Below are 24,483 nucleotides of genomic sequence, written 5' to 3'. Positions count from 1 at the left end.
CCACAATATCAAATTTAGTATAGTACAAATAATTAGGTGAACATATACTATAATATATAGAAGCAAACTTCCTTTAATCTCCCTACTTGTCTAATTTTTCTTAAGCCATGAAATTATTAGGTAAACAACTCTCATGGCATCGGTAATGATCTTATCCAATAATAAAATGCCAACAATAATCAAATATGAAAAATTCTAAACCCTAAATTATTTGGTCAAACTTCGTGCTTGTAAGCTTGCCTCCAGTTAGGTTGGACCTTGTTGGATTCATTCCTTGAACTTAGCTTTAAATTGAGGGAAAGGAAAGTCCATCTCAGTTAATGGAAAATACCTGCATCTGTCATGTCAAACACCCAAGTGCTCAAGACATTTTAAATGAAAAATTTTCAAGCAAACAACCCCTTATGCCCAAAATCTAAGTTGTTAATTAATACACTTTTATATTGTTAATGATCCTTTCCTAGTTGAAATTTTGTAAGAAATGCAATGAAGGAGGATGAATGTATCATGAATCTTATATCATTAAAGACTTCCTTCTATCTATCGTTTGAGTTAGAAGTGTGAGCCATTAACCAGTATTATAAGAGTTTATTTAATTTTTCATTGATGTTGAATTTTTTATAAAAAATATTAAAATCGAGGTAAGTTTAAATCAAGATAGATCCCTCCTCTTTACGAATACAAAAGTCAATTATATAACGAGGCTTAAGCTCATATAATTAATCCATTTGATAATATCTTTTAAATTAAAAACGTGAATTCTTGACTCATGAATTCCACAAAATTGTCTGGTCATAAGTAGGGTGCAATTGATTAATGCTAAAATTCAAATGGATAATTTTCTTGCTGGCTTTATCTTCAAGTCATTGCAGGACCACACTTTCTTCCTTCCTTTTTTATTTCCAAACAGAGAAAGCCAATGCAATCACACTTTCAATTTTCAATCACAATGGATAATTTTATTTAATATATATGATATATTTGAAATATTATTATCTAATTATTATTTAATATAACTTTATATTTGAATATTATTAATTAATTACAATTTAATATTAAATTATGTTATTTAGAATAATTATTACATATAAACTTTGATACATATTACATAATTTATATTATTAATTAATCAAATATTTTAATTATAAATTTACTGCTTATATATATTGGGAGAAAAATTATAAATGTGTAATAGAATTTACAAAAGAAAAAAAAAAGGAAAAATCTGATGAAGCGAGTAGAATAAACTTTTATATTCTTGAGAGTAGAGACAAGCAAGTCCTTATATCCCGGCCTATTTGAGGCGGGCGGCACGTGGTCCGTGATGATGCACGGGGGGAGTGTGCAACGTTCACCGAAGTCAACGAAGAGGGATCTCAAGCAACTAAAAATCGACACGTGTCTTTGTCATCCGCCGGGTTCGTCTAGCCAACCAAGAACTCCGGAGTGATGACATCAGTAACCGAAGATTCGTACTTCGTACTTTCCGCGCAAAAATCTCCTTTTATTTAAAATAAATTATTACCAATAATATAATATATATTATTTCATAAATCACCTAAATTTAAAACTTAAATAAACACAGTTATTTTTCAAGATTTTAATTAATATTTTCTCAAATATATCAGATATTGTAATATTATCTTTTCAACGATTACATTTTTTAAAATAATACCAAATAAGTCGAAATTCAAGACTAAAACAAAAAAAAAAATGACAATATCGATTTTTTTATGATAAACATCATTCCTCTTAATCTTTTTAAATTTTTTTAAGCCCAAATTTTCATTAATGAAATAAAAAGGATTTATATTAAGGTTGGTTTTTGATCTTTTTATGGTTTATTTAAGCAGATAAATGAGGTTTACAATAGGCTCAAAAGTATGCATTGGGGGTTGATAATTAATAAATTATAGGATTATAATTTTTGAAAAAAAATCAATCATAATTCTACAAATATAGAAGTAACAAAAAGAGCAATCCGTTAAGCCAAAATCAATGCCAGACAAAATCTGAATTTTGATTTTCCATATTTTGAAATCTATAGTTAAATTTCTAAAAATGGGAAAAAATATATTAAATTAAAATACATTATGGTCACAATCATAACCAAATCAGCCAAAACATTTGGATTTAAATTAAAAAAAATTTCCATTTTTTAAAGTGTTTGGATAAACACTGTCCACATTCCCAAGAAGGAGAAGGAAAATTTCCAAATTAAAAAGAATCCAACCACCATATAACAAGCCACCCTCTCATTTCCCTCTTCATTCTATGTTTATTCTCTGCAACAGTTGACCAACAACTAAGACGAAGAAGAAGAGAGAAAAACACACAGAAGAATATGTCAAAGGAAGAGGTTTTCATTGGCTCCGTGGACCAAGGCACCACCAGTACCCGGTTCATCATCTATGACAAATCTGCTCGCCCCATCGGATCCCACCAGGTCGAGTTCACTCAGTTCTACCCTGAAGCCGGGTATACTCCTTCAAAACTCAACTCTCCTTTTTTTTTTTTTATGTTCTTTTGATTTTGTTCCGAGAGTCGCTCGGTGATTAAAACTTGAGGACTTATGACATGAAAGTTTTATGTTGGAGTAGTATTGTTTATTTGATTTTGAACAAGAATAGTATTATTTTTCCATCAATATAAACAGTGGGTGTGTTGGATATCATATAAAGATGGAAACATTGCTGTGTTTGTTCATTTCTTTTTTAAATATTGTTTGGGAATTTGGGGTGTTAGGTGGGTGGAGCATGATCCCATGGAGATATTGGAGAGTGTGAGAGTGTGCATTGCAAAGGCGCTAGACAAGGCTACAGCTGATGGTCACAACGTAGACAGTGGATTGAAAGCAATTGGATTGACCAATCAAAGGGAGACAACTCTTCTTTGGAGCAAATCCACCGGTTGTCCTCTCTATAACGCCATCGTTTGGATGGATGCTCGTACCAGTTCTGTTTGCAGGTAATCGTTGTCCATTACCTTTTCCATTCCTATTTGTTTGGATTTTTTTAATTCATGATTTTAAAGATTGGATATCTGGACATGACAGCTCTTGGTTTTTTTTTTTTTATATATATAAACGTAACAGTCTTAATCTAATCCGGATTTTTCCTTATTTTAATGAGCCCAGATGTTTGTTTTTGAATTGGGTGTTGAAACTCTTGATTATTGTAATGTTTTGATTATTTCCCACCCCCTTCTTTGGAAAATTTTAATCTTGAATCAGGAATATGTTTTATACTTGTAATTGGGTTGAGGCATATTCCTTGGTTTTTGTAATTTTGAATTATGTTATTGGCATGATACCGTTAGTTTCTCTGTCAATAGCCAGGTTTTGAAGTTCACTGGTTTTCTGAGAATTTGCTTTTCTGTTATGATAGTTTGCAATCCATATTTTGATGTTTGAGGTGACTTTCTAATAGGAAATTGGAGAAAGAATTACCAGGAGGCAGAACACATTTTGTTGAATCATGCGGTTTGCCCATAAGCACTTATTTTAGTGCAGTGAAGCTGCTTTGGTTGATGGAGAACGTGGATGCTGTTAAAGCTGCTATTAAAGAGGGGGATGCATTGTTTGGAACTATAGACACATGGTTAATCTGGAATTTAACTGGAGGCGTTAATGGTGGATTGCATGTAACTGATGTCTCTAATGCATCACGGACAATGCTCATGGATCTCAAAACCCTTGATTGGGATAAAACTACATTACAAACTCTAGGAATACCAGCTGAAATTCTGCCCAAAATTATAAGTAACTCTGAGGTCATTGGTAAAATTGGCAAAGGATGGCCTATTGCTGGTGTTCCAATTGCAGGATGTCTTGGTGACCAACATGCTGCAATGGTTGGGCAAGCTTGTCGAAAGGGTGAGGCCAAAAGCACTTATGGAACTGGTGCCTTTATCCTTCTCAACACAGGTGATGAGATGGTTCGGTCAAATCACGGGCTCCTAAGCACATTGGCATTCAAGCTTGGTCCAAAAGCACCAACTAATTATGCTTTAGAGGGCTCTATTGCTATTGCTGGAGCTGCAGTTCAGTGGCTAAGAGACAGTCTTGGGATAATTAGCACAGCAAGTGAGATTGAAAGTTTGGCATTACAGGTTGATTCCACAGGTGGGGTTTACTTTGTTCCTGCTTTTAATGGATTGTTTGCTCCATGGTGGCGAGATGATGCTCGTGGGGTTTGCATTGGAATCACAAGGTTTACAAGCAAGGCTCATATTGCTCGTGCAGTGCTTGAAAGCATGTGTTTTCAAGTGAAAGATGTATTGGATTCAATGCACAAAGATGCAGGTGAGAAGGGTGAGGTTAAGAATGAAAAGGGAGAGTTCTTGCTTAGAGTGGATGGTGGTGCCACTGTCAACAACCTCTTGATGCAAATTCAGGTTAGGGCTCTATTGTTTTCTGTTTTCTTCAATGTAATTTATAGCTTGTTTCCCTGAATGAAATTAAGCATTCCAGCTTTAAATTTTTTGGTTACAAATGATGCAGTAATCATTGCTTAATTCTCCTCTATTTAGTTATTGCTGTTCCTTTTGGGAGTTCCTCTACCCTGTTCTTTTCCTGTAGAGATTTCAGTCCTATTTATTGTGCTACTGATACGGTTATATTATTTCTTCATCATTAGGATTTTCTTTGGTTTATTGAGAATTGGTATTTTTATGGTCCATGATTTAACCAAACACACATTTAGGTTGTTGTTGTTGGTTTTGTTTTTTAATCTCTGGGTAAATTTTTCAGGTTTTCTTTTTCCTTTTTCACCTTGGTGTTCTGACAGGAGATTGAAGGTGGAAAGTAATGTATGAAACAAAAAACTATATGGTGGTGGAGTGAGGTTTCATATGATTATTATAGGACTATAGCAATTAGGAACTTTCAATTTTTTCTGCTATAAATATCCTAGGAACATGTTTTTTAAGAGTAAGTCCCCAAGTTTGCCTGGCTTTAGTATGCCAAGATCCTTCATTGAAGATTTATAGAATATAAGAGTCCAAAGTCTATGGGTTTAAAAACCGTTTGGTTTTACCATTTTGGTGTGTGAATTTAATATCAATCACGTAAGCATTCAGCTCCAGTCATGAGTTATGTTCTTGATGGCTTGATGTTGTTTCGGAAATTCTGCTCAATATCTTGCCATATGAATTTTTATCCAACATTTGTTTTCTGATGCAACAGATGCTTGGTACAATTTGAGTCTGTTCGTTCTTTCTCTGTATCCCTGCCTTTTTATCTAATTAGAAATTCATGGAGTCGCCACTTTCTTGTTTCTTCATTTTTTATTCGCTGGTTTTATGCTAAAATAATTTCTTTGGAAGGTAGTTTTTATATATATGCTCAAGCAGAAATAGTTGATCAAATAAATATTGATTCTGGTGGAGTTAATTGTTGCAGTCTTGATAAGCCTCTGATTTGTATGCAAAGAGTCTATGTTATCTAAAATGTGGATTGAATACTGAAATTTCTGTCAACTGAAGAAACTTTTTCTTGAAATTTCTGCTACCTTGAAATAAAAATGTTTCCACTCCAACATGGTATGAAAATGGAACAGGCTGACTGCACATTATGCCTTCTTTTCTCCTTTGTTTTTCCGTTGAACTAATACTTTTCCTTCTGGACACCGTGTCTAAACTATTCATATTTAGTCCTGTGATCATACAAGTTCCTTTTCATTGTGGTGTTTAGGCAGACTTGCTGGGGAGCCCTGTGGTGAGACCAGCTGACATTGAAACAACAGCTCTTGGAGCCGCATATGCTGCCGGATTAGCTGTAGGAGTGTGGAAAGAAGATGAAATTTTTGCTTCTAGAGAAAAGATCAAAACAGCTACTATATTCCGTCCTGTACTCAGCGAGGAACTTAGGAAGAAGAAGGCGGATTCTTGGTGCAAAGCTGTCGAAAGAACTTTTGACTTGGCTGATCTCTCTATTTGATGCACAGTTGTCTTTCTATTTTCATTTCTCTGATGGTGGTTCTGTTTCTGGTTACAATGTCTAGTCCTGTGTAGATCTCTGTGAATGACAGACATATCCATGGTTATATTAAACTCTGAATAATTGGTAATAAAATTGCTAAATCTATCAACTATTTCTAGCCATTGCTCAGCTTCAATGATGTTTGAGTGACAGACACAATCCATGTCTAAGTTTCCAACATTTTCCCAGTAAGTTAAGCTGGTCTGATAACAGAACTGTTCAGGTCGGATGAATTCAGGTGTAAAGGGGAGATTGATTGTGCTTTGTAAGACCCAAATAGTAGACATTTTGGCCCTTGTTCCATGCAGTTCAACGATCATCCATCTACCTTATTGACTAATATTTATTTATTCTTTATTAACATTGGAATTCTTATTAAAGTAAACTTTTATTAAATCAAAAGTTGATTAATGTGTATTTATCTATTTTTTATTAATCCTAAACTCTTCAGTAAAGTAAATAGCTCTTAATAAAATTAATAATTTGGGAATTAGGGTGTTAATTGATGTCCTATAGTTGTATTTTTTTACTATTAAATTCATATACATACATACATATATATATATATATATATATATATAGATATTATCTTGATATTTATGATTTATGTTATAAATGATAGAAGAAATGTATGAAGATTATGATTTCACAGAACTAACTAAAACATTTAATTTTGCAAAGAGAATTAATAAGTTAAATATAGTTTCTTTAATTTTTAGTATATTACTGATGTAATATCACTAACAAGTAATACTTTTTTCATTGAAATTTTATTTTATTTAAATGATGATAATATCAATAAAATATATAATAAGTGACAATAAATATGTAGCTTTGTAATAAACTATGATAAAGTGAAATTAATGAACCTAATATTTGGCTTCAAATATTGTCTCTATTCTAATTAGGATTATTAAAAAAATACTTGGATTCCAAATTGAATTAATGTCCCATGCCTAACATCTTATAGTTTTTTGCACATTTATTGTCTGTTTTGTTCAAGAAATTATATCGTCAATTTCATCCAAAATAACAAAAAATCAAAAAAACTCTTATTTTAAGATAATTTTGTAAGTTCTAAATAGAATTTGTATATTTAGTACCTTTTTAAGAGGTCAAGATTTTGTAGTTAAAAATTATTTAGGAAATCACTTATAAATATTGCCTTTTAAAAAAAAACCACTTATAAATATTTAAATAAACTTGATTGATTATTATAGTAAGACAACGAATTATAATATTGTAATTTGTTGGTGAGTAAAACAATAATCTACCACTTACAATTATTTGTGTTTGAATATCTAAAACTAAGTTAAGATGAATACGATTCTCTTCTATTTCTTAATAGTTTCATAACTTGTTTTAGTCCTAATTAATTAGTAGCTAACATATCAGGTTTCAAACTTTATAAAATTTTCAATAATTATTGGATAATTTTTTTGAAAGAATTATTCGATAATTACATGTCTTAATGAATGATTAAATTTTAACTTATATTATTTTCTATCATGTAAGTAAATGAGTAATTATTGGTAATTGAAAGGATGTATGTTGAAATTTATGTTTCTTTTCTTGCTTCACTTTTATTATCTTAAAATTTATTTAGTAAAATTTTAATTGGCTATAATATATTTTCCTATAATTTTTTTTATTTTAACATAAAATTTATTTAATTTAATTTTTTTTCATGAAAATGCATTTTGTTTATTACTTACATATATTTCATATTTAATCAAATCATGGTCCACAAAATTATTTTAATATCATTATAACTATCGTATTTATGTACTAAATCATTCATGTGCAAAGTAGGTGTAGCAAAAACTGATATATTTTAAAAATTCAATTCTTTTTCCCATAAAAAAAAAAGAAAAAGAAAAGTTCAAAATATAAAATGCAAAAAAGGAGGGATTCTGTGATATTACGAATTAAAAAAGTCTTTGTTTGGGCATAAATAGCAAAATTTGAAATCATAAAATTAGAATTGGGGCTTTGATCGAGGAATAGGTGTGTGTATCTTGTACATTGAAAATTATGTTAGAAATTTTGAATCCCCTCGCTCAAAAGTTTACTTAAAAAAAAAAAATCAATAAAAGCTTGTTGGTGTAAATGGTGTTGGAATTCAAGTAATTAATAAAATTGACTTCAAGACATGTATTTTGATAAATACTATTTTTAAGACTTATTTAGCCTTTGTTATAAATATCCTTATAGATACAATTAAAAACGTTTAATTTCGTCCTGTATTTTATTAGAGTAGATAGTTGGATACACTCAAGGGTTTACAAAGTTATTTGATCTTAAAGTCTACTTTCTGTAGCAAATAAATTATAAGAAATTTAGACTCTTTTGATAGAATATGAGAACTTAAGTGTTTATATTTATTTTTAGAATATAACACTTTTCATGCTCTTGATTTTTTTGTTTTTATCTTAATTGTTTTGGACATCAAAATGATTGCCAATAAGTGTTTTACATAAACTTGTAAATATCTCTTGTAAAGACACAACTCTTTCATTAAGCACCTTTATGTCTTAAAAATACTTTCATATTGTAAGATACAACATTTGGATAAAAATATTGTTTCAATAATTATTTTATGAAAAGATGACTATTTATTCATAAAATATAATTTTTTAACTATAATATAAAAAGTTAATTTTTTATATCAAAACTTTTGAGTTGTAATGTTTTTCCAATATATTGCTATAGAAAAAAAATATAACTGTGCACATAAAAAATCATCTACAATTTAATAGTCACACCATATCATGTTATGTGACATAACCTTTTTCTTTGAAATGATTTTCGAATAATACATCAAAAGAATCAAGGTGCCTACCATCCATAAGCAGAAAGATTGGAACATATATAGTATATTTGGACAAAAAATTTAATTTCTTGGGAAGGAGTAGATTTGATCTGATAAGGTCAAACATATATTTCCTTAACACAAACAGTCAAACGGCTGAAATTGGTAATGATGGATTACATACCAAAATGGAGAGATTTGGCTCCTTCTAAGCTTTGGCTGAAATGGATTACATACCAAAATGGCGAGATTTGGCTACTGAAATTGGTAATGATGGATTACATACCAAAATGGAGAGATTTGGCTCCTTCTAAGCTTTGGCCATGGAATCCATTATCTGTGTATAAAAGGGTGAGTGAGTGAGTGAGTCATTTAAAGTCTGTCACTTTCATTCTCTCATTACTGTTGTTCCCTCCCTAGGCAAAAAAAAACAAAAAATCTTATTGCCAAGGAAATGGCTAAGGAAAGAGGCAGTGCAATTATTGCCATGGCACTACTGCTGTTTTTCTTGCTTCATTCCGAGACAACCCATGCAGCCACGTTCAAGGTTGGAGACGATGATGGCTGGAGGTTTGGTGTAAGTGATTGGCCTAACGGAAAAAGCTTCAAGGCCGGTGATATCCTCGGTAAGTATAACTATTCTCTGTAACATGTCTTTCAATATATGTTCAACTCTACGTTAACAGATATGCCAAATTGTTCGCAGAGTTTGTTTACAATCGGGCCAACCACAACGTTGCAGTCGTAGATAAGGATGGTCATGACTCATGCACAGTCCCAGACAACGCCACAGTTTTCCAGACGGGAGATGACAAAATCACACTTGAAAAAGGAGAAAACTATTTCATCTGCGGCTTCACTGGCCACTGCGCTAATGGAATGAACCTTGCCATCACTGCTGCCTAATGGGGTTGGGGAGAGATTCTTTAGAATATAGAAGATTTTTCCTTGTCCTTTGTTGTTCCCACCAGGAATTAATAATATTTGGTTTGCTTTTCGTACTATTACTTTACTCCATGATAGTTCCATCAAAAGTTACAAGCAATCATTCAAATCCTTCAAACTACGAAAATTTATACGAGAATATTCGAATATTCGATCTGATTATATATGGTAAATATATTTTATATTTGGGTTTGGAACGGATTCAAATAGTAAGTTTAGTATCTATTTCAAATTTAAGTAGGGTATGAGTATCATCCACTGAATACTAAAAATCTAAACATTTATTATAGATGTTTATTTATTTATTTTTAATTATTTAATTTTTTATTTAAAATATTTTTACTAAAATTCTCCACCAACCAACCATCGTTAGCCATCACCAAAAAAAAAAAAACCATGATTTTTCGATGGAGAAATATGAAATTTTGAAGTTAATAGCAACTGTTTTAGAAGGAAATTACAATCTATGGGTAAAAAATATTAAAAGTTTTCTAATTGAATGTAAACTTTAGCGCATTGTCACTTGAGATATTATTCAACCTACACAAGGAGTTGATGAGACTGTTGTCAGCTTTGTATAACGACTTGAAGATTGGACAAGTAAAAATCATCAAATCATAACTTGGTTTTATAACATTTCTATTCCAACCATTCATGTGCAATTTGATAATTTTGACACGAAAAAGGAAATTTGAGATTTTCTTACCACCAGGTATTAAGTTATTGGGCTTGCTCATTTAAAAATATTAAATTGTTACCTCCACTAGGTAATATGGTGTGACTATTCAGATTAAGACATGATTTTTACATAAAGACAAGTGTTTTCAAACACAACTACTGAAATTCATTGATTAATTGTTCAGTATTTTCAACAGACATATCTTTTAAAACTTAACAAGACAATCTATTGAACAAAATAGACACAACTTTTCAGTGTCTATAAAAAGAACAAACTTTCAAATCAGACTTCATTATTTAAAAGCATTCTATAACAGGCTTGTTCTAAACTCTTTAAAGAAAATGTGTTACAGCACGTCTCATGCCTTTCTCCTCTTTTCTTATACTATTTTTCTAACAATTTTAAAAAGTCAAATTTAAATTCAAGATTTCAATTCATGTATCAGAAATTCATCAAACTTAACTTGTTTGATGGAACTAATTTCATCCGTTGGAAGGATAAGATGATGTTTTTGCGCATAGTCTTGAAAGTTTATTATATTTTAGATTCGAGTTTTACTACACTTCCAGAACTGATTGATGAAGACCTTGATGCACAAAAGGAAAAGAGAAAAAAACGTGAAGAAGATGAATTGAAATGAAGTGGACAAATCCTAAATACTTTGACAAATCGTCTATATGATCTTTACTCTAATCTAAAGACTTCAAAGGAAATTTGGACAACTTTGGAAACTACCTACAAGAATGAAAAACGTGGTACTGACAAATTTTTATCCTTAAAATATTTCGAGTTTAAGATAAGTGACAATTGGCTATTATGGATCAAGTACATGAATTACAAGTTTTAGTTTCAAAACTAAAAAACCTTGAGATTAAAGTTTTTGATGCGCTACAAATAAGTACAATTCTTTCTAAATTGCCTCAATTTTGGAATAATTATAGAAAAAAGATTATGCATTCTATGGTGTCCCTATTAGTAGAACAATTCATGACTCAGATACAAATAAAATGTGAAACACGTGCTCATGATGCATTATTTCACCCTCTGATTTGAATGTGACTCTTATGAGTCAGAATTCCAATAATATTGGAAAGAATTCTACGAAATCTAAGTCATTTACATTGAAAGTTTCAAGATTGGCCTTTAAGAAAATAGATAAGAAAAATATAAATTGTTTCCATTGTGGAAAGAAAGGCTATATGATTAGTGAGTGCAAATGAAGGAAGGCAGGAAAGAATTTTGGTTCTTAAAATCCTGAAAAAGCAAACATTGTAGAAGAGGCTGTGAAGGACTTGGTTGCTATGGTTTATATAATAAATATTGGAATGGTAACAAAATTAAATATGATTGTTGATTCCAATAAAAGTAAGGATTGGTGGCTAGATTCTAGTGCTACAATTCATGTATGCAATGACATAAACTTGTTCAAGACTTACATGAAAGTTAATAACCAGAAGATGTTTTGATGGGAAATCATGTTACAGCTAGAGTTGCAGGAAAAAGTACTCTCTAGTTGAATTTCACTTTTAGACAAAAGCTAACATTACTCAATATTTTTCATGTTCCTAAAATTTGGAATAATTTAGTTTCTGCTAGTTTGCTTGCAAAGAAAGGTTTTAAAGTTGTAATGGAATCTGATAATGTAATAAGAGAAAATTGTGAGAAATGACATTTCTTGATAAAGATATTTTAAAAGTAACCATCAAAATAAATTTAACTGTTTTTAGCCATATTTAGTCATGACTTGACGAAAATACCCTTTAAACTATTTCAAATAAATTAAATCATTCATCACAATTTTCCCCATTTCTCTCCATTTATGCTTCGAATTTCTCTCTCACCATCCCAGTCTCTTAAATTTTATCGATTTCTCTATTCAGTATTTGTCTGCTATGCTTTCGATTTCTCTCTCTCGCGTTTTCATATTTCTCTTTCTTACGCTTTCAAGACACCAAGCAATGGTTTTGATGTACTTGGGTGGGTGACTGTTTGGAAAATTCGATTTTTAAGTATTTTTGATAAAACTAGAATGGTAGAAATAATCACAAATGTATGAAATAACTTTTAATTGAATCAATTCGGGACCTAGATACCAATAAACTCAAAATTTTGAAATTTATAAATTTAGGTTTTCAAAGAATTTTTTTTATTTTTAGTCAAAGTAGGTGTTTTAGATAAAAAAATATTTGTATTTTGATTTATGAAAACATGTTAGAAACACTTTAATCTGTGTCAAATTGTTAAAAAAACAAAAAAAAAAGAAAAAAGTTAAGAGGATTTGAAGTTTTGGTTCGTAAGTAACAATAACATTTTAGGCATTAAAGTGTAACAAAATATTTTTGAATAGGTCGTGTAATAACAATATTTTTTCAACATGACGTGTAACAACAATATATTTTTTTTCAACATGGCATGTAACAACCTTTTTTAACCATGGCGTGTAATATATTTTTGTACATGGCGTGTAACAACAGTATTTTTTTTCAACATGGTGTGTAACAACCTAACCATCGCTTGTCACAGATTTTTGTACATGGCGTGTAACAAGTTAACCGTAGCTTGTCACAGGTTTTTGTACATGGCTTGTCACATATTTTTGTACATGGCATGTAACAAGCTAATCATAGCTTGTCACATATTTTTACACATAGCGTGTAACACACTAACCATGGCTTGTCACAAGTTTTTGTACATGGCGTGTAACATCATAGCGTGTAACTTCATTAAGGGTAATTTTGTCTAACTTGACTAAAAATAGTTAAAATTATAAAAAGGGCTATTTTTAAAAATATTTTATCTTTAATGACTATTTTTTAAAATGCCCCATGTAATAATATCCAATAGTGACCTATTTGTAGAAAAAGGATGCTTTTGCAATGACATGTACAAATTCAGTATTGATGAAATAAATATGGTTTCTGCTTATATGGTTAAGTCTAATTCTTTATTATGGCATGTTAGACTAGGATATTTAAATTTTAGTTCCATGAGATTTATGTCTGAAAATGGTTATATTGCTTGTGAATGTAAACACTTAGAAAATTATGAAATATGCATACAAGTAAAAATGACAAAGAAACCTTTTCGTAGTGTAGAAAGAAACTCACAATTATTAGATTTCGTGTATTTTGATATATGTGAATTAAATGAAAAATTAATTAGAGGAGGAAAGAGATATTTTATAACTTTCATAGATGATTATTTTAGGTTCACTTATGTCTATTTAATTAAAAAAATGAAGCTTTTCAAAAATTTAAAAAATATAAATCTGTTGTGAAAAATAAAAAAAGTAAGAAAATCAAAATTCTAAAAAGTGATTGAGGAGGATAATATTTTCCTACAAAATTTGATAATTTCTATAAAGAAAATGGTTTGATACATAAAAAAAGTGCTCCTTATTCACCACAACAAAATAGATTTGCTAAAAAGAATAATAGAACTTTAATTGGTATGACAAATGCTATGTTGTTAAATGCACGTTTATCACACGATTTATGGGGTGAGGCTTTATTAACAATATGTTATTTACTGAATAGAGTTCCTTCTAAAAGTATTAAGTGTTCACCTTATGAATTTTGAAATGGAAAAAAACTGAACTTGGAATATCTTAAAGGGTGGGGGTGCTTGACCTTTTTTATAAAGTTCCTAAACCACAGAAAACAAAGCTCAGACTTAAAGCAATGAAAAATGTTTTTTTTTTGCTATGCTCAGCATTATAAATCATATAGAATATTAGATTTACAATCAAATGTTACTGTGAAATCTATATATGTTGAGTTTATTAAATATAAATTTCTGTATAGCTCTAATAATAAATTTGCTTGTGAACAAATTGTGTTAATTCCAAGTTGTGACCAAAATGATATGACTTCTAATGATACATTCAGTAACAGAAAAAATGGATGATACTTAAACTAAGCTTAGAAGAAGTCAAAGAGCCAGAAAAAGAAAGCACTTAGATCTATATTTTGTTGACTCGCAAGCATTAGCATTTTTTGTGGAAGGAAGTAAAAGCAAAATGTATAATAAGATACTTATTTTATTAAACATTGAAGATGATCCAAAAACATTCAAAGAAGCTATATCTTCAAGGGATGTATCTTTGGAAAGAAGCAATAAATGATGAAATGGATTCAATCTTTTCAAACAGTACATGGGTTTTAGTTGATCTTTTTTTTAGATAAAAACCCATAGGCTGTAAATGAGTACTTAGAAGGAAATATAACATAGATGGTTCAGTGCAAACCTTTAAGACTAGATTAGTTGCTAAAGGTTTCATGTACAAAAAAAGGCATTGATTATTTTGATACTTATACTCTAATAGCAAGAAAAACATTCATAAGAACGCTTTTGGCTTTAGTGTCTGTTCATAGATTATATGTATATCAAATGGATATTAAAACTGCCTTCTTAAATGAAGATTTTAATAAAGAGATATATATATGGAGCAACCTGAAGGTTTTATACTTCTAGAAAATAAAAGGAAGGTTTGTAAACTAATAAAATCTCTTTATGGACTGAAACAAGCTCCAAAGTACTGACATGAAAAGTATGATATTATTATACTTTCAAATGGATTTGTACATTATAATGCAGATATATGCATTTACTCTAAATTCAAAAAAGACTATGGTATAATCATATGTCTTTATGTAGATGATTTGTTGATCTTTGATACAAATTTGCTTGAAATTGTTGAAACCAATAAATATTTAACTTCAGTTTTTAAAATGAAAGATCTCAATGAAGTTGATACAATCTTGAGAATTAAAGTCAAAAGAGATCAAAATGTGATTTCATTAAATCAATCACATTATATAAAGAAAATTCTTCACAAATATAGTCATTTGGAAATCAAAGAGTTTAATACTCCTTATAATTCTAATATAAAATTGACTAAGAATTGTGAAAGAGTTATGGCACAATTAAAATATGCACGTGTCATAGGCAGCATAATTAGGGGTGAGCAAAACCGAACCGAACTAAACAATCGAATCGAATTGAAATGAGTTCGGCTTTTTCGATTCAGTTAGTTAGATTTTTCGATTAGTTCGGTTTAGTTAGTTCGATTAATAAAATTATTTCGGTTCAGTTTCGGTTAGAAAAAATTCTAACCGAACTAACCGAACCCAAATAAGGGTATTTTGGAGATTTTCCCTAAAAAAGTCCTAAACCTAAATACCCAATTCTTTTAGCCGTTGGTTTCTATCGACTGTCGGTCACTGCCGTCCCCTGACTTCCATCTCCACTCTCACGGTCTCACCTTTTTTGGTTTTTGCTTTTGTCGACTATCAGTCACTGTCGTGCCCTGACTTCCATCTCCACTTTCATGGTCTCACCCTTTTTGATTTCTGCTTTTGCTGACTACTGGTCATTGCCATCTCCTGACTTCTATCTCCACTCTCATGGTCTCACCTTTTCTGGTTTCTGCTTCTGCCAACTGTTGGTAACTGCCATTCTTGCTTCACCTTTTCAGGCCTTCCCACATCAAGTTACTGGTAAGTTTTTTTGGGTTTCTACAAATATTGTTCATTTAATTTAAGCTTGATAAATACTTTCACCCAAGGCCTTGCTTGTGGAGCAAAAAGAAACATGTAGCCAAGGACAACTTGCCGATTTAAATTCGTCTTTACATATGAGTTGCTAGTGTTGGTAAAACTGAATGGATATAAGAGAAAGAATCGGCAAGTCATCCTTGGCTGCACTTCACTTTCTGTGCCTACAAGCAAGACCACAGATGAGAGGATAATAATTGCTGAGGGACCGCCAAGTTTTGATATATGACAAATGAGGAGAGAGAATGTAATTTTTTTTCAATTGTTAGACAGAAATAGGCAGAGATGATCCATGATCATGATATTATATATGGTCCAAACCAGTAAGGAGTGTAAGAGATAAGGTTCTTCTGAATCTCCTCCTCCCTATTTCCACTACTCTCGAGATAATACTTGCCAAAAAGATTTAGAAAATATTAGAAAACAAATTAAACCTTACTTGGTTGTATAGTCTGTGGCATCAAGAAGCCAAAGCATTAGAGGGTGACTGTCAATGTACTGTGAGATTCATAGCCTAATGCCTTAAACATATACACAATTAACCTGCCTTGGTATGTGAGTGTAAGAGCAATAATTTACTATACAATGACAGTGAAATTGAGGGGCAAAAAGGAAGACATAAAAATTAAGATAGCAAAACTATTTTGCAGATAATAGAATGAGACAGATCAGGCTGGCTTGTTGATCATGTTTGGGATATGAAATTGATTCCTCTTGCCAACTTTCAAAATTGATACTATCTAATTTTGTTAACCAAAAGAGTGGAACATATATTAAATGATTATATTTGCTCATATATTTTTAATATGTGCTATTAGTGATAGATTCTTTAATAGATTCTTCATTCTTGAATAACATATTTGTTAATTAATTAATTCTTTTTGAGTGATAGGTTGAAGATTTAATGGTAAGTGAAAGCGATAATCCAACTTCTACTCCTAGTGATGATGCTATACAGCCTGCTCCTATTGGCATGCCGTCATCATCACTAACACCAACTACACAACAAACTATAATCTCCATTAATGAAAGTGATGCTGTCAATTCTAAGAAATGGAAAGCACTTCCACTAAGGTTTGAAGTTTGGAAACACTTCACCAGATTCGTCAATGATCAAGGTGAACAAAAAGCTAGATGTAATTATTATGATAGGGTACTTTATGCTAATACTAAATATAATGGCACAACTTCATTGAAGAATCACATGAATTCTTACAAAAAGTTTCCTAGTTCTGCTAATGATTTTGCTCAAACTGAGTTAGCTTTTCAATCGGGGGATAGGTAAATAGGAACTTGAAAATTTAGTTAAGAAGCCATTAGAAAGTTTCTAACTAAGATGATCATCAGAGATGAGTTACCATTCAGATTTGTAGAAGGGGAAGGATTTAAGGAATTTGTAGCAACTTCATGTCTTAGATTTATTGTGCCATCACGATGGACTGTTGCTAGAGATTGCTTTAACCTTTTTGTTAATGGAAAGAACCATTTCAAGCATATATTGAGAACATCTTTTTTTAGAGTTTCTCTAACCATAGACACATGGGCATCAATTCAAAGAGAGAATTATTTGTGTCTTACGGCTCACTTTATAGACAATGATTGGAAATTACACAAAAGAATTTTAAGCTTTTGTCCCATTTATAGTCACAAAGGTGAGGCTATTAGGAAAATGATTGATAAATGTTTGCGTGATTGGGGGATTAGTAAGGTTTTCACTATTACTGTTGATAATGCTAGTTCCAATGATGTTGCAATAGCACATTTGAAGAAAAAACTGAACTTATCAGGAAATAGATTTTTAGAAAGCAAATTTCTACATATAAGATGCATTGCACATATCATTAATCTCATTGTTACTGATGGATTGAAGGAAATGAATGATTCAATTGCTTGTATTAGAGGGGCAGTTAGATATATGAGACAGTCATTTGCTAGGTTGGTAAAGTTCAAAGACTGTGTTGAGTTTGCAAATATTCAATCAAAAAATTTGTTGTGTTTGGATGTTAGTACTTGATGGAACTCCACTTACTTGATGCTAGAAACAGCTCAAAAGTTTGAAGAAGCCTTTAATTTATTTGAAGAAGCTAATTCTCAGTATAGAACTGATTTGTTGATGGGAGATGGGATACCTGAACATGAGGATTGGGAAAATGTTAGGAGGTTGAATTTTTTCTTGAAACTTTTTTACACACTTATAGTAAAAGTTTCAAGTACTTCTTATGCCACTGTTAATACTTTTCTTGATGATATTTGTGGTATAGATTGCATTTTGAGAGATAGACAAAGATATCCTGATGTTGAGTTGCAAACAATGGCAAAGAAAATGCAAGAGAAATTTGATAAGTATTGGGGAAATATAGAAAAAATGAATAAGCTGCTTTATGTTGCCTCTATTCTTGATCCAAGGAAAAAACTTGTATTTGTGGAGTTTTATTTGAGAAAAATGTATTCAAATGAGCAGGCTTCATCGATTTACGTGAGTTTGAAAAAAACAATGGAAGAGTTGTTTATTGAATACCAAAAAAATATACAACCTCCTCTTGAGAAAGTTGGTGACAGTAGCCAATCCCAAGTGAGCCAAATTTCTGAATTTGATGATGATATTGACTCCAGTGCTAGTGTTGCTCTTCTGAATAAATTTAAGAGATATAAGATTGCAATTGGTAGGGAAGAGGATAAATCAGAATTGGAGAAGTATTTGAGTTTAAATGAGCCTGATGCAACTGATAGTGATGACTTTGATGTTATCATTTGGTGGAAACTCAATAGTCATAGGTATCCTACTCTTGCCCTACTAGCTCGTGATGTATTAGCGATTCCTCCATCCACAGTTGCTTCAGAATAAGCTTTTAACATCGGTGGTCATGTGCTTGATGCATATAGGAGTTCTTTAATGCCTAAGATGGTGCAAGCCCTTATTTGTGCCCAAGATTGGCTACGTGGACCTTCTTATTATCTTCATGACACTGATAATGATTTGGCAGAGCTGGAGAAAGTTGATGAAGGTAAGTATTTTATTTATATCATCATTTCATTTTTGTTGTTTCAATTGTTAATATGTTATTGTTTTATTTCTTACTTTCTTGTTTATGTATTGTAGAGTTGTCAAAGATTGCAGTAGACAATGTATTTGATAATCTTTAAGGTAATCAAGTAATGTTTAGTACTTGATAAATATACTCCTAAATATTTATCAAATTAACAATTTTATATTATCTTATTCTTGAAAAGTTTAGCCTTTATTGATGATAATTTGTTTAGTTTTCATTTTTCCTTTTGGTAGACTCCTTTTTAAATACAACTAATGATTATGAAGACTAAAAAAAATTACAGTGCATTAATAATTAGTATGTACTCTAGATAATAATAATTAATCACTTAAGCTCTATCACTTAGATTTCTTTTTTTCGTATTCTTTTGTTGATTGGAAAAGGTTGTGACATTCATTTATTTAAAATTTTTGTGACATTTAGAAGAAAAGATAGGGGTACTGCTGGAGCATATATTGGTTCTTACTTCTGAAATGAGTGCTTCTGGTGCTAATGTTAGTAATGTCTATTTTTGCTAGTATGTATTTTTCAGGACCTGGTTTAAGGGTACAATCTATTTGTTGAAGATTATTTGTTGTTGTTTTTATCTAGTTAAATACTGTTAATGATTTGTTATTATTTGTTCAAGACTATTTATTGTTGTTTTTATCTATGTTTTTAAGTATTTATTGTTGTTTAGATTATATAAATTATATGAGTATTTATTTTATTTATTATAATTTCTTATCATATAAATCATATAAATTATGTCACCATGTCCATGAGGATGGATCCCTTGCAATTGTACATCAAATTATTTATTAAGTTCGGTTTTTGTATACAAACCAAAAATTTTTTTTTTATTACGATCAGTTTTTGGTAACCGAACCGAACTAACCGAATTAGTTCGGTTTTGGTTAGTTCGGTTATTTATTTACTTCGGTTCGATTTCAGTTAGTTTTATATAAGAGTTCGGTTAGTTCAATTATTGGATATCTAGTAACCGAACTAACTGAACTAACCAATTGCACAACCCTAAGCATAATGTTTGTTGCACATAATACCAAACCGGATATAACCTTTGTCGTTTGCAAACTTTCAAGGTTTACAAGTAAACCTAGTAAAGACCATTGGAAGACTATTACTGAGTACTTGGACATTTAAAGAAAACAAAAAATTTGAAAATTTGTTATAATGGTTTTCATAGTACTTTAGAATGATTTTCTGATGCTAGTTGGATAACTAATATTAATGATAATAAATCTACATCAGGATGAATTTTTACCTTAAGAGGTGGTGCTATTAGTTAGACATCTAAGAAGTAGACTTGTATTATGCATTCTATAATGGAATCTAAATTTTTAGCATTAACAGCTACCAAAAAAGAAGTAAAATGGTTAAAAAAATTTTGTTATTAGATATAAAGTTGTGACCGCAACGAATACCAACCATTTTCATATATTGTGACAGTAAGGTTACAATGTGTGTAGCCTCCAATAAGATTTATAATGGAAAGTCTAAATACATAAGTTTGCAACATGTCTATATAATTAATCTGAAATGGCATTGTAACAATAGTTTATGTTAAATTTTACTAGAATTTGGTTGATTCACTTACCAAAGCTTTGGCAAGAAAGGCTATAAAATCAACTTCTAGTGGAATGGGGCAAAAACCCTTGACTTAAAAGCACTAGTAATAGAAACCCAACTTTGTGTTAGCAAAACTAACAATAAAAATTCAATGAGTAATAACAAGATACTATATGCTGTTATTACGCATTGAATATTTTATATTAAACAGCCTTATTCTAGAATATTCAATGTGACTATTACAAGGAAAGGATGAGCAAAAGGCTCTTAATGGAAATGTCAAATGCTTGTAGTAACAGGGGCATAATTACAAATTCCACTTATATGAATATTGGAGTAATGTCGCTTTAAATAAGAGTTAAAAAGGTTTACTCTTGTAAATATTCATGAAACTAGAATTAACACAATGCCATATAAGTGCTAAAGTGGTTGGCAGAATCTTAAAGCGATTAAGTAGGGTATGATATTTTTAGTTATGATGCAAGGAAGTGTGGTTCAATCCCTGTGATATAAATAACTTCGTCTTAACTTTAAAATTTCTACACTAATAAAAAGTTCAAATCTTCAAGATACTTTGTACTATACATAGTATTATTAATATTGCAAACTAGTAAGGGATTATTAGATAATTTGTAATATAAGAAGTCTTATTCAAATGTGACCATTCAGATTAAGACATGACTCTTAAATAAAGAGAAGTGTTTTCAATCACAACTGCTGAAATACATTGATTAATTGTTCAGTGTTTTCAATACACACATCTCTTGAAACTTAACAAGACACGTCTATTGAAACAAAATAAACACAACCTTTTAGTGTTAATAAAAGGAACGTACTTCCAAACTAGACTTCATCATTCAAAAGTGTTTTGCAATAGGCTTGTTGTATCATGAAGCGTCCTTATTTGCAAATCCCTATAATAAGTAACAACTCTTTAAAGAAAATGTGTTACAACACGCCTCAAGTCTTTCTCCTCTTTTCTTAAACTATTTTTCTAATAGGATGTTAATACCTTCTTTGTGCCTAATTGTATTGTCGAACCCTAATTTTGTTTTGTAGACTGAAACCTATCATTTGCTATGAGCTTTTGTAGAGTTTAGGTTTTTATTACAAAGAAGAAATTTAATTATGTGGTTAATTGCACTTAAACAAAAAGAATAGTGCTGACTTCTTTATTTACTAGATAGTTGAGTTCTTAACATTAGTACTTGAAATAATATTAACGATTTATTTTTTTATGTAAATATATAGAAAATTGACTATATGAAATTCCAAGAATTGTTTTTATTTTATTATAGAATCCTTTAATATTTTTTGCAATCCCAAGTATCAAAGGAAAAAATTGAAATTCCAAAAATTAAAATGGGAGAAAAGTTTCATTTTGAATGAGAAATATTTACAATATTCAGATATTGCTTAAAATTTTAAAAAATGTTTAGTGCACAAGCACAAAGAGAGAGAGAGAGAGAGAGAGAGAGCACTTAGTGACCAAGGGATTGAAAATGGCTAGTCTCTAGTTTATTTGCGGTCTTTTATTTCATTCTTTGATTTTCTTTCTCCATTTTTTCAAGAAAGTTTTACTAGTTGATTATGAAAAGTAGGAAAATGTTTAAATGATTATTTTCTCTTCCTTGGAGGAAAACATATAATTGTATTTTGTTTTTTCTAAAGTAAAATGGTAAGCAAAGTTTCCTGTTGAGTGCTAATCTTAATTATTTTTTTAACGAGACTTTTATATTACAAATAAAAATTACAATCACAATCAAATAACGCATTCATAGAAATGAATCAAGTAATAGCCAAACAAAACTAGTACAAAATTGGACTAAACCAAACAGGGTGTGACTTCATTTTAAGACAAAAGAATTTCAAAGACTTGGATCCTTCCAAGGGAGACGAGGCCTCGTATGTGACCTCTAACCTTAATCATAGTCATATGTTTTGTTCGGTAAAAAGAACCAAGTTGGGGAGTTCAAGAGGGCAGCGTGGCATGCATAGAAGAATGGGGCATATATAACAAGGGGCAGAGGATTTCAATGGCACGTACCTTGGCGAGTAAGGCCACCCCTTAAAGAATTGTCAGTTAGGTCAAGATACTTGAGGGACGGAAGTCTGGCCAAAAGCCTCATCACATGTTTACTGAAGACGTTTATGCTCAGATCCAAGTATTTGAGCTTTCTTAGCTCAGGGAAACTTTTGGGATCTGGTGAATTATGAAGAACATTGATGGTCAACTCCAAAATAAAGCATGGAAGATCCAGCTTTAAAGGGTTATTCATAGTGAATAGAATACAAGTAGGATCAATTATGGATGGTCGAAATGGCCTTGCCCTGATTTAGCTAGCTTACCAGATAGTCCATTGAAACTTAAATCCAGTTCCTCCAAGTTTTCAAAAACAGACAATTCTGCACACACAAGGGAGTAGAACAACATCAATCACATTTTAGTTAGGTTGCAGATTCTAGCAAATAGCAATAGTAGCATTACAACAAACTCATGCGTGCCTTGGGAGGGGAATGATCCGATGAACGAATTGAAATGGATTATCAGATTCTTGAGGGATGTGAGTGTTCTCAAGGATTGCAGGACGCTATTGCTAAAATAGTTACCAGAAAGATCCAACACCTCTAGCTGTTCTAGTCTTAACAAGCTTCCAACACCTAAAACAAGATTATAGAAACTTTAATGTACACAGACGACGACATTCTTTTAAAGCGTATATTATGAGGCTGACATACCTTGATTCTGGATCCAATCACTAATTTTATTGTAGGATAAATTAAGGCTTCTTAGCTCCTTAAAAGGCTGCAACAAGGAGATGTTAAAATACCATTCATTTTCGGAGTAATCGAACATGCTCTCAATATCCGTATCGATTTGCCTTGTATTGCTGAGGGAGAGCTCGATCACGTGTCCAGTGGAAGAGTTGCAGGTGACTCTGTCCCAATTACAACAGTTACTGTGTGTGTCACCAACCCACGACGGAAGCAGAAGATCTGCATCATAACCATCTGACTTAACGAATGCCTTCAATTCTAACAGCGCCTTCTTCTCCTCTTCCAGACAACCTTCCTGCCCTTGGAATCGAACCAAAAGGATTACACTCAACACCAAGAATTTGAGAAACTGCCTCCCCATTTTGGAATGCTGCTTACCTAGATCATCTCATCATACATATCAATGTGTTGGTTCTATATAGTACCACATCTTTTCCCATCTATGGTCAAGACACAAGTAAAGAATGCCGTCAAGGCCCCGCCACCTGCCATGTAACAGTCTCATGTCCATCTATGATTACTAAAGCTAGCGTGATATTTATCCATCTACATTAAATAGTAGTGACTGAGTTTTGGGTTCGTGATAGTGATGGTGGATAATGAACAGAGGTTGTTGGAAAATTGATACCATGATGACTTTGAGTGAGTGATTGACCCTGGTCTCCTTATGTCTGACTATGAACAGTAGATGTCTCCACTCCATCTCTGGGAATATTCTTGAGCAACGTCAAAGACGTGGTAGAGCAGTTGGGAAATCAAATCAGTCGATCAAATTTTGCGTGCTTAAGAATCGGTGAGGAGGAATTAAAAAAACTACACAAACCCTTCACCTACGTCAACATTTACCACAATAGATTAAATCATACGCACAATCATATTATAACAATCATAAGTTTGTTTGATTTCGGGATTTAATGGTTGGCTGTAATGAGTAACAGATAATTATTATTTTTTACAAGAATATGATTTAATAACTTGCATAATTTAATGGAAATGGTATATATAAGGTAAACAATTGCATAAAATCTTTTCTTAAAAGATTATAGAAACGATTTTGGTTTAAGTCTTGTTTCAATTAATAAGAGGATATTGTAACTTAGATATTGACTTCAAGC

General features: G+C 31.2%; 3 protein-coding genes across 7 annotated transcripts; 2 read left to right on the top strand and 1 right to left on the bottom strand.

Annotated features, from left to right (window-relative positions):
- On the bottom strand, positions 85-23,853 carry LOC18595332 (probable LRR receptor-like serine/threonine-protein kinase At2g24230). 5 transcript variants are annotated; one of them, XM_018123024.1, is made up of 5 exons: positions 23,330-23,853; positions 23,096-23,251; positions 22,940-22,996; positions 22,638-22,793; positions 85-337 (listed from the first exon to the last, which is right to left on the bottom strand). In XM_018123024.1, the coding sequence occupies exons 1-5, from the start codon at positions 23,727-23,729 to the stop codon at positions 318-320; spliced, it is 789 nt and encodes a 262-aa protein (XP_017978513.1). In that variant the 5' UTR covers positions 23,730-23,853; the 3' UTR covers positions 85-317. The 5 variants fall into 5 exon arrangements, with proteins under 5 accessions (XP_017978513.1, XP_007023292.2, XP_017978516.1 ...); XM_007023230.2 differs by lacking the exon at positions 85-337 and adding an exon at positions 8,823-9,129; XM_018123026.1 differs by lacking the exon at positions 85-337 and adding an exon at positions 10,156-10,277.
- Positions 2,204-6,103, top strand: LOC18595334 (glycerol kinase). Its single transcript, XM_007023232.2, has 4 exons — positions 2,204-2,478; positions 2,746-2,967; positions 3,429-4,395; positions 5,693-6,103. Exons 1-4 carry the CDS (start codon positions 2,345-2,347, stop codon positions 5,936-5,938), a joined length of 1,569 nt encoding a protein of 522 aa, XP_007023294.2. The 5' UTR covers positions 2,204-2,344; the 3' UTR covers positions 5,939-6,103.
- LOC18595333 (basic blue protein) lies at positions 9,157-9,813 on the top strand. The gene is made up of 2 exons (XM_007023231.2): positions 9,157-9,418; positions 9,499-9,813. The coding sequence occupies exons 1-2, from the start codon at positions 9,247-9,249 to the stop codon at positions 9,696-9,698; spliced, it is 372 nt and encodes a 123-aa protein (XP_007023293.1). The 5' UTR covers positions 9,157-9,246; the 3' UTR covers positions 9,699-9,813.

This window comes from Theobroma cacao, chromosome 6, assembly GCF_000208745.1.
Source record: "Theobroma cacao cultivar B97-61/B2 chromosome 6, Criollo_cocoa_genome_V2, whole genome shotgun sequence".
Classification (NCBI taxonomy): Eukaryota; Viridiplantae; Streptophyta; class Magnoliopsida; order Malvales; family Malvaceae; genus Theobroma; species Theobroma cacao.
The sequence above is the reverse complement of the archived record's forward strand: the minus strand, read 5'-3'. Positions and strand labels throughout refer to the sequence as shown.

Bases quoted from the DNA above. Each gene is read 5' to 3' on its own strand.
- LOC18595334 (XM_007023232.2), top strand. From the start codon at position 2,345: ATGTCAAAGGAAGAGGTTTTCATTGGCTCCGTGGACCAAGGCACCACC. The intron at 2,968-3,428 runs GTAATCGTTGTC...ACTTTCTAATAG, and splicing joins CGTACCAGTTCTGTTTGCAG to GAAATTGGAGAAAGAATTAC. The intron at 4,396-5,692 runs GTTAGGGCTCTA...TGTGGTGTTTAG, and splicing joins ACCTCTTGATGCAAATTCAG to GCAGACTTGCTGGGGAGCCC.
- LOC18595333 (XM_007023231.2), top strand. From the start codon at position 9,247: ATGGCTAAGGAAAGAGGCAGTGCAATTATTGCCATGGCACTACTGCTG. The intron at 9,419-9,498 runs GTAAGTATAACT...AATTGTTCGCAG, and splicing joins CAAGGCCGGTGATATCCTCG to AGTTTGTTTACAATCGGGCC.
- LOC18595332 (XM_007023230.2), bottom strand. From the start codon at position 23,729: ATGGGGAGGCAGTTTCTCAAATTCTTGGTGTTGAGTGTAATCCTTTTG. The intron at 22,794-22,939 runs GTAAGCTAGCTA...ATAATTCACCAG, and splicing joins AAGTTTCAATGGACTATCTG to ATCCCAAAAGTTTCCCTGAG. The intron at 9,130-22,637 runs GTACGTGCCATT...TTTTATACACAG, and splicing joins GGGTGGCCTTACTCGCCAAG to ATAATGGATTCCATGGCCAA.